Raw genomic sequence first — 13,855 nt, forward strand, 5'->3', positions numbered from 1 at the left:
GGCGTTTAAAATTCACATTCACCGTGCTACTATACAACTGCAAATGTCACCACAACATAATGTAATTTAAGATGAGGTATTTAGCGACTACATTTCCCATTTACATTTGTGTAGTCTACGGCAAGCGAGGTGGGACACACCGTGCGCTCTCGCGTGTTTTTGTCTTGGGTCCGTTGGTCTCACACACAAAAAAGTGTCGGGCAAATCTGCGGGAGCGCAGCCAAGTCCTCCCAGATGTCAGTGACAACAACCGCAGCGAGGAAGCTCGTCTCACCGCTAACCTGAGCCAGGTACGAGCCCGGTATGTCCGCTGTGTCTTTACCGTCACGTTTTGAGTGTGCTTTCTGTGTCGCTGTATATATATATATATATGTACGTGTGTGTGTGGTAATCTGCGGAGCTCCCTCCGCGGAGTTGACAGTTTATCAGCGGCGTGGCTAGCGCTAGCTTTCGGCTAACCTCATCCGACACAACCCCCCCACCTCCCTCTCTCCAGCTCACACGCTGGACCCGTGGAGGTGATGGCTTGCTGCTTCACATGCTGCTGCGGTGTTGTTTGACCGAACCACTGAGCCCATTTTTCACTCAGAATGTACCAGTTTCGCCAGTAATTGGCTCATTTTTGGTTCATCCCAAATTTAGCCGCGCGCCTTTCCGATCTCAGCCGGTTTTGAAATGCGTCCGCCCCGCTTTCACTTTAAGCCCACATGCCGCATTCCTTTTGTCACAAAAACGCGGTTTAAAAGGAACGTTTTAAACAATACTATGTTCACACACATGTACAACAACGACAGCTGTGACTGGGCTTGAATGTGGACAGATCTCGGGTGGTGTTTGCAGACCGGTTCAAGCCAGAATTGTGATGGCTAGCTTAATTGGCTTAGAATGGGAAGTGAGTGACGGCGAGTGCGAGCATCAGCAGCACCTGAAGCAGGCAACGATTATTTTCACAACCGATTAATCTGTCTATGATTTTCGCGATTGAACCGAGTACTTGTTTGGTCCGTAGGATATCAGAGAATGTTGATCAAACCTGGAAATGACGGTGTTGTTTTGTCCCCAAACCACAAAATTAATCAGTTTTAAAAAAAAGAAGAAGCCAGAAAATATTCACATTTAAGAAGCTGGAAAATCAGAAAGCTTGTTTGAGACTAATGACGGTTTTAACTTGGTGATTAATAAAGGTTTTGTAACATGGATTATGTTATTTACATTACAGCTGTGATAGAGAATGACGTAGAACCGGACCATTACTATTTTAAATTCTGGAATAATAAGTATTATAATAGGAGTAGTATTTTCTCCTAGTTCTTATTTTATTTACTCCCTGTTGATAAATGACTGTGGACAGTCTCTTTCCTGCTAATTTAAAGGTCCAGTGTGTCTCATTTCGGAGAGTTTATTGGCGGAATTTCAAAATCTTATCCATAAGTACGCTTGTACAAGCGCGTTATCACTTTAATATAGTAATTGTTTGGTTTTAGTAGCCTTCGAATAAGCTCTATATTATATGCATGATATTATTAGCACAACAGCGGTAGCAGGCTATATTGGTTTTAAATGTGCCGTCAACCGCAGATGGCAACAATATGGGTATTTCTATGACCAAATTTGATTTTTAAGAATTTGGAGCAGCTGATGGCCGATAATTTATTTAATAAAAAATGTTTTGGCCCCATATATTTATGCAATTTATTTTCCTCTGTTTATAAACAGTATGTTTTTCCGACTAAAATGTCAGGTGGTCAGGGTATGGCCCATGACAGTGAGCTGATTGCGCGACAGTAAAACATCTCCCCCCGCCCGCAGTCTATTCTCATCCAAATCTTGACGTCTTGTTGAGACGAATAGCCACAAACCCAGCAGGAAAAAACACAGCTGCTGGATGTCCCCCATCTTTGTTTGTTTTCTTGTTGTCTGATGTCGTCGTTCGCTGTCGTCACACTAGTACTACGCGGCCCAGTCACAGTCTACACCCCACCTCGCCATAGGTACTGTTGTCAAAACTTTTGTTTCTGGTTTAACTTTAAGCGGCAACTGTGCCTCGAGTTACTCGGAGACGAACTGCCCGTAGGTGTGAATGTGTTAGTCTAGACTAATAACATCTCGTGGGTGTTTCCTAGTCGCCTTGAATGCATTGAATGCTGGGTTGAAGGCCTCAGCTGCCCCCCCAGAGTTGGGCTGGAATGTAAAAGCAAACTCATTAAGGATGAAAAAGTCCTTCAGCTTGTCAAGGCTTTTTTTTGTCCATTTTGTCCATGTGTGTTAGTGGAAAACAGAAACGTTTGTCCTGCCTCTGCATGCAGAGGGAGAGGAAACAGCCAGCAGCTACCAGCGCAACCGGTTAGAACTGCTCTCCTTTTAATAATTTAATTATTAAACCAAGCAGAGATTCAGCCGTTTCCACCTGTCCTGCCACTGTTTTCCCAAGACGATGGAGGAGATTTTTGCTCTGCTTGACTGCGCCGAAGACGCTCACATGCCAACACCAGCGTGTGGTTCACGCTGGTTATTTTTTTGCACGCCTCCTTCATTGAGAAAGCTGTCATGTTGCGGGACATGGAAAACTCAGACACTTAACCTGTCGTCTCTTCTGTGGCGTAGAAGATATTTTATAGCGTGGACCAGCGTGTTGGAGCCTGCCTTTTTTTTCTTTTTTTTTTAGGAGCACGTAGGAGACTTTAAGACGCAAACACTGGAGTGTTTACACATGAACTAGAGCTACAGCGAGGCAGCAACGTATAATCCGTCAATTATCAACTACTACATTCATGGAGTGTGTGTCATGTATTCTTTTCATATACAAATACCAGTCAGAAAAAGTACAAAAGAATTGCTAGTTTCAAACAACTGTGTACAAGTATAATTTCAGTACATAAATCACACAAAATCTACTACAGGTTTTAAATAATTGGCATCAGCCATTTATTATGTAATATGTGTTTGATTATTACATAAGTTTACACATGGCCTTTTTAGTTTATTCTTGCACTACGGACCACAAATGTTATTCAATACATGTTTATATAAGTCACTTAGGACTGCAGCGATTAATCGATTAATAAATACATTTTCAACTATTTGAATAATCGATAATTTTGGTTTTAGAGCTTTTCTTTTGTAATCAAAACAAGCTTTGGGATTTTTCAGTTTCTTAATGTGGATATTTTCTGATTTCATTACTGCATTTGACAAAGAAATTTAAATATTCTGAGAATACCATCATTTTAATAAATAGATCAGAAATCTATCTATTAAAAATAGATTATTCGATTATCAAAATGTTATAATTAAATTTTAATTAAAATTTTTCAGATGGACCATGGAAAAATACATAATAATGAATTCTATTTTGATTCATGTGTTTGTGGAGAATACATTTGATTACATTTAGGTTAAGGAAACATTTTATGGACCAAACAACTATTGCTATAGCGGTAACAATTTAATTGAATTTTAATAAATTACTGAAGTTTTTCTGATTTTTATCTTCTTAAATGTGAACATTTTCTGGTTTTCTTTGCTCCTCTGTGACAGTAAGCTGAAGAGTTCTACTTTGTGTACAAAATAAACATTTGTGGATGGTTACTAGTGTGTGTCACTCTTCTCAGCTGTATGAACTAATTTCTGCTTTATTTTTTCACTCTGGTTCCCTCTTCTCCCTTGCTTTTTCTTCTTTCCACCATGTCTTTCTCTTCCTCTGTCCTCGCTGTGGCCTCTCGTGTGTGCTGTCCATAGCAAGACATATTTTACTTTAACTCATTTTGTCTCCAATCACAATCACTTAAATCCTCATTTGTAGGATTTAAGACACAAACATAGAAAGGAACAAGCACCATTTTAGTTTGATTTAGATGGCTGTGTGCATATTCACAATTGTACCATAAAGGAATTAATCTATATTATAAATACATTTATTGTTAAATCTGACTGTGGTGGACACAGAAAGAGGTACATTTTCTTTCTCATGCCTGTTGGTACACGACGAGTTTGCTTCAATGGAGACTTGCAGCTCTAAAAGGACAAATTGTAGAGGCCGCCGTTACCTCAGCGTCACCTGGGAGATAGCCTAGCCCAGCCCAGCTTAGCTCAGGTCAGCACAGCCCAGCTAGCTAGTCCCTGACCCTTCCTCCCCCCGCCCCAGCAATCTTTCTTCTCCCACCACCCTCTTTCTTTCCAGTAACTTGTCCAAGTGAGTCGCCATGGCATCTGTGCGCTTCACTGTGACGCCCACCAAGGCGGAGGACCTCCCGGGGCTGTCCGACACATCGCCCGACATCAGCTCACGCTCCGGAGCCCGTGTGCGCTTCGGCTCCAGGGAGAGTGTTAACCGAAGTGACCCACTGAGCGAAGCATCGGGAGGCTTGACGACCACCGCTACAGTGGCAGGAGGGGGTGCAGAAACGCCGGACCACAGCAACACAGAGCAAGGTGAACACATGAACGGAAGCAACAACAACACGCAAATCCACAGCAATTTTTGTCCCCTAACACACCTGAGAGAAGGTGTGTTCAGTGGTGGACAACTAGTTTTCTGCATATATATCATACACTTGTCTGCATAACAACATCACGCTGACACTCTAATGTATGTAATCCCTGATGTAATCTCACCTGCTTAGATTGCTTCATACAGTTTAATCCACATGTAAGCCAGACACTCTTCTATCACGACAGACTGGCTGAGATTTTAGCACGTGACGTCACGCTTCTTTGAAAAGATGAGACTTTCTTAGTCCTGCATTTAAAATGGCTGCTGGGCTGTCATGAGATTTGTTAACACACTACAGTACTGTAAATATTTTTTATAATCAGATTAATTGATAATTGTTAATTTATTTTAACCTGCCTTAATATTTTCTGGTATTTTCTTTCTTATTTATTATTTCTTAGCACAAAAAATATTAATTTTTGAACGTCATGCTATCGGTGTATTGAGTAATTTGCTACACTTTAAACTTTTAGTGCTAGCTAATGTTTATATTGTTGTGCTGTTTTCTCACATGGTGGCTGGAGAGCACGATGCCAGATGTAATCACATGATGCCAACAGCTGAATTGGATGCTAGCAATGCTAGTGCTGCTTATCATTGACCAGTAAGGAATCTGTGTCAATTCAGTACCGGTTCTTGATAAACCCTTCTTGGGATTCTAGGGATGATCGACCAATATTTGATGACTAAATTAGTTGCCGTCTGTTTTTGATGTTCAATTTAATTGAACAATTAAAACAGGTTTTCTTGACTTTTCGTCTTCTTAAATGAGAATATTTTCTGGTTTCTTTGCTCCTATGACAAAGAAAATGAATAAAACGGATGAATTTTTTTTGGGCAAAAACAAGACATTTGAGAACTTCATCACTCCAAAGTTTGTGAAACTCAAATCCACATTTTCTGACATTTTATGGACCAAATATCCAATCGAGAAAATAACACTTATCGATTGCTGCATCCCTGGACCCATCCCGAGTTGGTCATAGTGTTGGTTTTCAACACTGCTCTGCTATTCAGCCTATATACAACTTGCATCCACTCTTAACTTTATGGAAGTTGCAACAGAAACCTTTTCAACAAGCATTAGCATTTGCATTACTTGGGTCTCATTTGATCTGGAAATGTGTGGGAATCCAGGTGAGTAAAAGATTAATAGTGCGCACTCGTCACGCAGAGAAGCAGTAATTCCACTTTCCAGAAGTGTTTTAGAAAAGCTGTGCTGATTCACAGGCTCAGTGAGAGAGTTATAACCATGGAGCCATGTAACTGTATTAGTTGCACTGATCCTCTTAAGAGGTTGCATTGTAGTAAGGATGCCCCATGTTGTTTGATGAGCTTCCATAAATAGAAATTGAGCCGGTTAATCCGATTGGGCTTCGATCAGGTTGTTTTATATACAGACAGACAAAGATGGCTGGAGATGGCATCGTCTTTCAGCTGATCACCTTCCAAAGAAATATCGGGAATAGTGGATCAGGCATTTTCTGCAGTGGCTGAAATAGAAAACCAGCGTGCTGACAGGAAAAATGCTGCCGTTAGAATGAACGAGTCATGTTCCTCAAAGGTGACATAGAGGTGAAGAGGAAGAAGGAGTCGGCAGTTTTCAGAAAGGTCAAAAGCTCTGGCACCAATAAAGAACTGGAACTGGGAGTGACGTCACTTCTAAGTTGGTCACGTCTCAGTTTTGAAGTCAGAAAAAAACACAAATGTATCTCAGGATAGTCATTGTGAGCAATTCCAGTCGGTAACGGCAGTCTGCACAGTATGACTGATTTAATGTGAAACAAACAAGGCAGAAGTGCAGTTAACAATAAAAGTAGTAGAGTGTTTGTTATTATTGAGGATAGTGGCAGCCATCTTGGAATCCTATTTTAGGGTTTGTGGGGTTGCTTTCCAAGTTGGAAGTCCAACTTCAGGGGACGTTCCAGTTCAAGGAACGACCCCTCATTGGAAAACACCACTACTGTCAGATGGGCGACTCCTCAGCAGAACACACACGTAAACGGGACAACTGTGTTCTTGTTCAGCAGGAATGGTACAGTTCACAAAGGCAGACATATTTGGCCACAATAATCCACAGAATATCATACTATCTATAGACCAACACTAGAGCCCTGAACATGATCTAGCTCCGAGTCTGGCTTCTGCAGCCACGTATCCACACTCTTACACCCAGATACCCACTCGCTGACCCCATATATCCACACTCTTACCCCACATGGCACACCATTTTTGTCTTTTTTCTTGACCTATGTAGAACATGCTGCTCTCTTTAAAATGAGGTGGAGGATTCTCCTGGTTGAGGCTAGTGTTTCTGGCCGGTGCCTGCTGGGGTGACCCAGACTTGTCCTTTTCCCTACCGTCAGATGACAGGTGTTACGTCCCCACTTGTGGCATCCAGGGGAAATGGGGCGGGCAACAATTTAATATAAAACCGGGCGTTTCGAAGAAGAAAAGAAACAGAGATATTTGTAAACTTAGACTATTTATTTCCGCGTAGGTAAATCGACGTCAACACAAAACTACTTCCTGATGGAAGCGAAGCCAAGAAAGAAAAAAAAACAAGGGTTAACACTACGAGGGAATTAGAACAAGTCAAAGATAGCGCAGCACACAGCTCTCGTTCACGACCAACAGCTTCTCGCGGTTTGGCGGTTTGGCCCACTGGCCCCGTCTGCCTCCATCCCTGCAGCTTTGAGGCGATCCACCTGATTGCCAAGGTGCCGCAGGTGTGCCTGACCAGTCAGGTGGGGAGGGTGGCACCTGGCGCAGGACACAAAAGAGCAGCAAAAAACATGCACACGTAACACCCCCTCCCATAAGTGCAAACTTATAGTTTGCTACATTAAACACTATACACACACACCTGTTATTACTAACATGCTACACTGAATTATCTTCTTTAACTTTTTTTTTTTTTTTGTGTTCCTCACCCACGGGACAGAGCATCAGCCACCACATTGTCGGTCCCCTTCTTGTGCTTAATCTTCCGATAGTCGGTACAAAAGCGTGGGGTGCCATCAGATTTTGGAGCCAGCAAACAAGGGGAACTCCAAGGACTACAGCTAGGTACAGCTAAACCGTTTTCCAATAGGTAATTAGCTTCCTTTTTCATAAGCTCTCTTTTGGCTAAAGGACATCGGTACGCATGCTGTTTAATGGGAGACGCACTACCAACATCGATGTCATGTTTTAGTACGTTGGTACTAGATGGTACATCATTAAACAGGGACGGATGGGAGCGCATCAAAGAGACTATATCTCGTTGCTGATCTACAGGGAGATAGTTCAAATGGGTGTCTATTTTCGCCAAGAACTCTGTGTTAGACAGCCTACCACTCTGCTGATCACTTCCTAGTACAGTTAACCCATCGTCAGGCAGTGATTCCACACAAACCAAGGAGGTAGTTGTTTCACGAGAGGCAGCAGTCTCCGGAGTTTTTTCCTGCTCCCCCTGGTTGGCCTCTCTGGAATGATAGGATTTTAGCATGTTAATGTGGCACAACCGCACCTTACGTCTGCGCTCAGGTGTATGAATGACATAGTTTGTATCGGACACTTTGCTTTTTATGACATACGGGCCTGAAAAACGGGCAGTAAGGGCAGAGCCAGGTGTCGGTAACAGCACCAGAACTCTCTCACCAGGTTCAAACTCACGCTTAACTGCCTTCCGATCAAACCGTTCTTTCATACTCTCCTGCGAGGAGGAGAGTGCCACTTTAGCCAGCGCAGAAGCATTACGTAAACGCTCCTTACATTGGGATACAAAATCCTGAACTGTAGTCTGTGGAGAAATATTACACAAGAACTTTTCCTTTAACACTTTAAGTGGGCCACGCACATTGTGCCCGAACACAAGTTCAGCCGGGCTGAACCCCAGGGACTCCTGTTTGGCTTCGCGGATGGCGAACAGTGTAAAGGGGACACCTTCATCCCAGTATCTCCCTGTATCATGACAGTATTTACGCAGCATGGACTTCAGTGTTTGATGCCAACGCTCAAGTGCCCCCTGTGACTGTGGATGATAAGCACTAGAGACTGAATGAGTGATGCCTAGAGCATACAAGGTTTGTTTAAATGATCTCGACAGAAAGTTGGTTCCTTGATCAGTCTGCACAACTTTCGGTAAACCAAACATGGTAAAGAATTTAATTAATGCTCGTGTAATGGCAGGTGCAGTGATTCTTCGCAGAGGAATGGCCTCAGGAAAGCGGGTGGTAGCGCACATAACCGTTAACAAAAACTGGTTACCAGACTTTGTCCTCGGCAACGGACCAACACAATCGACCAGTACACGTTCAAAGGGTTCACCAACAGCAGGAATAGGATGTAACGGGGCTGGAGGAACAACCTGGTTTGGTTTCCCCACCACTTGGCAGGTACTACATGTTTTGCAGAAGCGTGTCACTTCCTTCTTCATTCCTGGCCAGAAGAAATGCTTCAGAATACGGTCATGGGTTTTAGTGACACCAAGGTGACCAGACCAGGGATGATCATGAGCTAACTCCAGCACATGCTGCCGATATGCAACTGGAACCACTATTTGACACACTGAACCACAGTCACTAACTGCATTGGTTTTACCTAATGGTGAAATCCATCTCCGCATCAACACCCCGTTATCTAGGAAAAATGACTGACCTTCAGTACATTTATCGTGGTCCTCAACTGCTGCAAAACATTTTCTCATAGATGGGTCACCTGACTGGGAGTTGATGAGCGCCTCACGGGTCAGTGGCAGCGCATGAACAGCGACGGGCTCTGTCCCACCTTCACACTTTTCTAGGTCTCCAGCCCAGTTCCCCGTTTCTCTTGTAGGTGGCAGCCTGTCCTCAGATACAGCAGAAGCAAAAACAGAGTCAGACAGATCGATATCCTGAGCTTGTTTTCTGGCCTGCCCCCTAGTTAGCACGCTAACTGAAAATATGTCAGGGTGACACTGGACCAGATCATCATGTCTAGATTCTGCCACAGGGTTGTCAACGACTTCGGGTGATGGATATACCTTACCCCCAGCTATGTCGTTACCCATAATAAAGCCAACACCATCGATGGGGAATGAAGAACGGACAGCTACCCGGAAGAAACCAGTTTTAAGGTTGGACTGGACATGGATGCGGTGAAGAGGAGCAGGTACAAACCTCATCCCGATACCTCGTACAATTGCGCTCGTGTCACAGGCAGACTCCGTACTCAAGGGCAGTACAGAGGAAAGAATGAATGACTGGGAGCCACCAGTGTCTCGCAAAACTGTGACAGGACGCTGATCATCCACCTTTCCTGTGAGCGAGACAAATGCAGGGAAAATGAAAGGTTTAAAACACTCATCAGGTACTGTTTGACTGGGCGACGGTGAACAACCGGTTACTGTTTTTACCAGCCCCACACCCTTGGGCTTTGAAATTGCCGCCTGCTGCTTACGTTTCCACGCATTGCAGTCCGCAATTAGATGGTCCGCTTTATGACAGAAAAAACATTGCTTATCTGCCTTGGGTGCAGAGAGTGATGTACTGAAACGTGGAACACGCGTGTCACTGGACCTAAAAGCAGTTTCAGGTTGAGTAGGGGAATCACGCCTGATAAAGGGGCTTCTGTGGGTAAGAGCAAACTCATCAGCAAGAATCGCAGCTTGCTGCAAAGTAGTTACCTTCTGCTCATTTAAATACACAACAGTTCGCTCCGGCACTTGGTTTTTAAATTCCTCCAACAACATTAACTCACGTATTGAATTGAAGTTATCTGCCTTACAAGATGAGCACCACCTGTCAAACAGCATCCCCTTCTCTCTGGCAAAGTCAGCGTACGTCTGGCTTGCTGTTTTTCTCAGACCGCGGAAACGCTGTCTATATGCCTCAGGCACCAGCTCATATACCTGCAGTATCGCGCTCTTTACTTTTTCATAAGAGAGGCCGTCCTCCACAGAAAGAGAAGCGCAAGCTTCCTGAGCTTTACCCGTGAGTTTGCATTGTAAAAGTATCGGCCACACATCCTTCGGCCAGTGCAGGGCAGCAGCAATGCGCTCAAACGCACCGAGATAACATTCAACTTCGGACTCCCGGAAGACGGGGACCAAAGAAACGTTTTTACTCACGTCAAATGTTGTAGATGACGAAGACGGCCGCGCACCAGACGAAACTGAACTAGACTGTAGTTCCAGCTCTCGTATTTTGACCGCGGTCTCTGCGTCCAATTCCATCCGCTTCAACTTGAGCTGAAACTCACGCTCCCGTTCCCGTTCCCGTTCCTCATTCTCCAGCTGGAGACGAGCTAAACGCAGCTTTATCCGCGCATCTATTCTCGATCCAGGGGTCGTTTCCACGGACAACGGTTCAAAACGCGGCAACGTAAACTGCTTCTCGTCCATGTTACCATGTTTTGCACCGGGGGTAATGTTTAAAATGTCTCGCTGCCGCTGAGTCGCTTCCGCCCCCCGAGCCTCGGAGCACACCTCCCCTGCGGACTCGGGCACAGTCGCCGGTAAACCACACACACCCCCTTCCACTAATCCGTCAATCACGGCAGCTTTCAACTCCTTCTTAAGGAGAGAAGTTGTAACCTTAATGTCATAGCGGTCAGCAATCGCAAATAAATCAGCCTTCCTACAGATGTCTAGTTGACTCAGCGTAGGCTTCGCCACAAACTCCTCCACACTAAACGCCGACCCACTCGCCATTACACCGGTAGTAGCGGCTAGCCGCTATGGTAAGCTACTAGCAAATTAGCGTGTACTACTCACTCCGTGGCAACAGTCAGAACCACTCACGCCGGATGCTACACACACACAAACCAACAAACGCAGACAAACAAACATCCCCCAGATCCTACCTACCAAGAACTAACCTGTCTGTCTTCTGGAGCGTGCCGGGCTCGAGGCGACTTGAAAGGCAGAAACATCGGCGGCCGGAGCCCCGAAACGCCTACCCCCTTCGGGGAACTTGATCCCCGCCCAGGATTTGCTCCGAAAATAAAAAAGGCAAAACAATAAACAAGTGTCCGATGGAAGGGTGCCGTGCAACCCAGCTAGACACTTCTACCTAACTGAGGGAGTTGTTGTAGGGAAGGCTAGACTGTGCATACACCGTCGTTAATACTGACTGCGAACCACCGGAAGTGACCTACCGCTTTCAAAACAAAATAGTCTAAAAAAAAAACTACAAACATCTTTACTAATTTCTCCAAAACGAAATTAGATCCCGGACGAGCCCCCAAAATTGTTACGTCCCCACTTGTGGCATCCAGGGGAAATGGGGCGGGCAACAATTTAATATAAAACCGGGCGTTTCGAAGAAGAAAAGAAACAGAGATATTTGTAAACTTAGACTATTTATTTCCGCGTAGGTAAATCGACGTCAACACAAAACTACTTCCTGATGGAAGCGAAGCCAAGAAAGAAAAAAAAACAGGGGTTAACACTACGAGGGAATTAGAACAAGTCAAAGATAGCGCAGCACACAGCTCTCGTTCACGACCAACAGCTTCTCGCGGTTTGGCGGTTTGGCCCACTGGCCCCGTCTGCCTCCATCCCTGCAGCTTTGAGGCGATCCACCTGATTGCCAAGGTGCCGCAGGTGTGCCTGACCAGTCAGGTGGGGAGGGTGGCACCTGGCGCAGGACACAAAAGAGCAGCAAAAAAAACATGCACACGTAACAACAGGACTTTGTCCATTTTGTAAAAACTTAATTTAATGTGATGAAGGGATGCTCCAGCACCTCCTGGGGTGTTAGCCGTTCGGTAGCTTCGAGCTGAAGCATTCCCTTCAGCAGATTCACAAACGCCACTCTATTATTTGTCTCTGTAGCTGCAGCTGCATCACTTGCTGCCCAGAAGCACCAGACATACAGGATTTCGTCCAGAGAGCGGAACCTTAGCGTCCTGGTCTCCATTGCCTGAATCCGCAGCTCCCTGAGGATCTGCTCTGGAGTCTTGAGTTTCCAGAAAGTGGTGGTGGCGCTAACATATTTCTGGAAATATAGGCTACTTTTATATCCAGCATTAAGCATGGTGTCTGGCGGCTGTCCGTGAGTCTCCACAATGAACCTCATCATGTCATATTCACTCATGCAAGGATAAAGAAGAGTGCCGAGGTACATTGTAGCACCTATGCAGCCCAGAGACCATATATCTATGGCCTCAGTGAATGGGAGGCCCAGAATAATTTCTGGAGACCGGTATGGGCGGGTTTGGATGTGTGAGCCTATTCTGGCAGCTGACGCCTCAAAGGAAAGGCCAAAGTCGATTACTTTTACTCTGTATGGTTCCCGTAGGTGGTCGACCAACATCACATTTTCCATCTTGAGGTCCGCGTGAATGATCCCAGCTGCCTTCAAGTGATTGAGTGCGTTAGCGAGCTGCTGGATGATGGGTCGGATTTCTGCTAGTAAGAAATAATGGGGATATCGTTCCATCATGAAATCAGACAGATTTTTGTCCAGGTGCTCAAACTCTAGGCAAATATGTCCTCTGTCTGTGAAAGCCTGGTACCACTGGACAAGGTTGCATTTGTCCGGGTCCAGGGATTTGAGTTTAATCAGTGCAGCCACCTCTTGACTTGCAATGTTGGCATATAAGCTCTGCCTCATCATTTTGATGGCCACAGTTTTCATGTCATGGAACCTTGTGCATCTCAAAACCTGTCCAAAGCTGCCCTCTCTCACAAAAGCCTGCACCAGGTATGCTGTGGTCCCGGAGAAGAGACTGTCTCCAGGGACTAAAGAGCAGGACATTTCTTTGTTTTATGGCAGTTGCTGTTCATTCTGTTTGGAGTTTTACTTCAAGTTTTTTTTTTTTCAAATAAAGGTAAAGGAAAGTTACTGGGACATTCAAGCCTTGCACTTGTTGGCTATTGTGTTCTGGATTCTCCTTTTTTCTTCATCCCTCTTTTGATTTCACGTGACATCACGTTGTAAAATTGGCTTTGAGGTTCCTTAAAGGTTCTTACATACTAAAAGATGACATGATGCCAGCTGTTTGTCATCTTTTACCAGCTAGCTACTGGCTTTTTAGACCTGTCATGCTCCCTCGTCCCATTGAGGACATGTACAGTACGTCTCATGTATTTCTTCTGACAAAGGTGATGGCATGCGGTACACTGAGAGGTGCTGCCTTCCACAAGAAAACGATGTCTGTGTGCAGTTCAATTTGTCAACACAGTTCACCTGAACGCCTCCTCTTCTTCAAATCCTTCAACACAGTTCACAGTCCTTTCTTGGATTTACTGTAGATGGAGAATTGGTATTCTTGAAAGGAAAAGATTCTTGGTGTTTGACGGCAGTTGGCATGTGAATTGTTTAATGACCTTCTTCCGTTTCGTTTGTCCCTTCTTGTTCTCTTCCTCACTGCCAGTTGGTTGGTTAGTTAGTTGGT

The 13,855-nt window shown here is 44.7% G+C and overlaps 2 protein-coding genes across 7 annotated transcripts in view; one reads left to right on the forward strand and one right to left on the reverse strand.

The window, feature by feature from the left end:
- Positions 1–180: 180 nt before the first annotated feature.
- The window catches only part of LOC122766188 (solute carrier family 12 member 6-like), a 35,326-nt gene continuing 21,651 nt past the window's right edge, over positions 181–13,855 (forward strand). The window contains exons 1-2 of one of the 4 annotated variants that reach the window (XM_044020865.1): positions 181–290; positions 3,739–4,431. In XM_044020865.1, the coding sequence (XP_043876800.1) occupies positions 4,203–4,431 (229 nt within the window). In that variant the 5' untranslated portion in view covers positions 181–290; positions 3,739–4,202. The remainder of the gene's footprint in view (positions 291–3,738; positions 4,432–13,855) is intronic. The other 3 variants (XM_044020862.1, XM_044020863.1, XM_044020864.1) reach the window with 3 other exon arrangements.
- LOC122766190 lies at positions 6,959–11,888 on the reverse strand. 3 transcript variants are annotated; one of them, XM_044020870.1, is made up of 2 exons: positions 9,634–11,888; positions 6,959–7,959 (listed from the first exon to the last, which is right to left on the reverse strand). In XM_044020870.1, the coding sequence occupies exons 1-2, from the start codon at positions 11,163–11,165 to the stop codon at positions 7,422–7,424; spliced, it is 2,070 nt and encodes a 689-aa protein (XP_043876805.1). In that variant the 5' UTR covers positions 11,166–11,888; the 3' UTR covers positions 6,959–7,421. The 3 variants fall into 3 exon arrangements, with proteins under 3 accessions (XP_043876805.1, XP_043876803.1, XP_043876804.1); XM_044020868.1 differs by having other exon boundaries at positions 6,959–9,318; XM_044020869.1 differs by having other exon boundaries at positions 7,780–7,959; positions 9,134–11,888.

This window comes from Solea senegalensis, linkage group LG3 (assembly GCF_019176455.1).
Source record: "Solea senegalensis isolate Sse05_10M linkage group LG3, IFAPA_SoseM_1, whole genome shotgun sequence".
Lineage (NCBI taxonomy): Eukaryota > Metazoa > Chordata > Actinopteri > Pleuronectiformes > Soleidae > Solea > Solea senegalensis.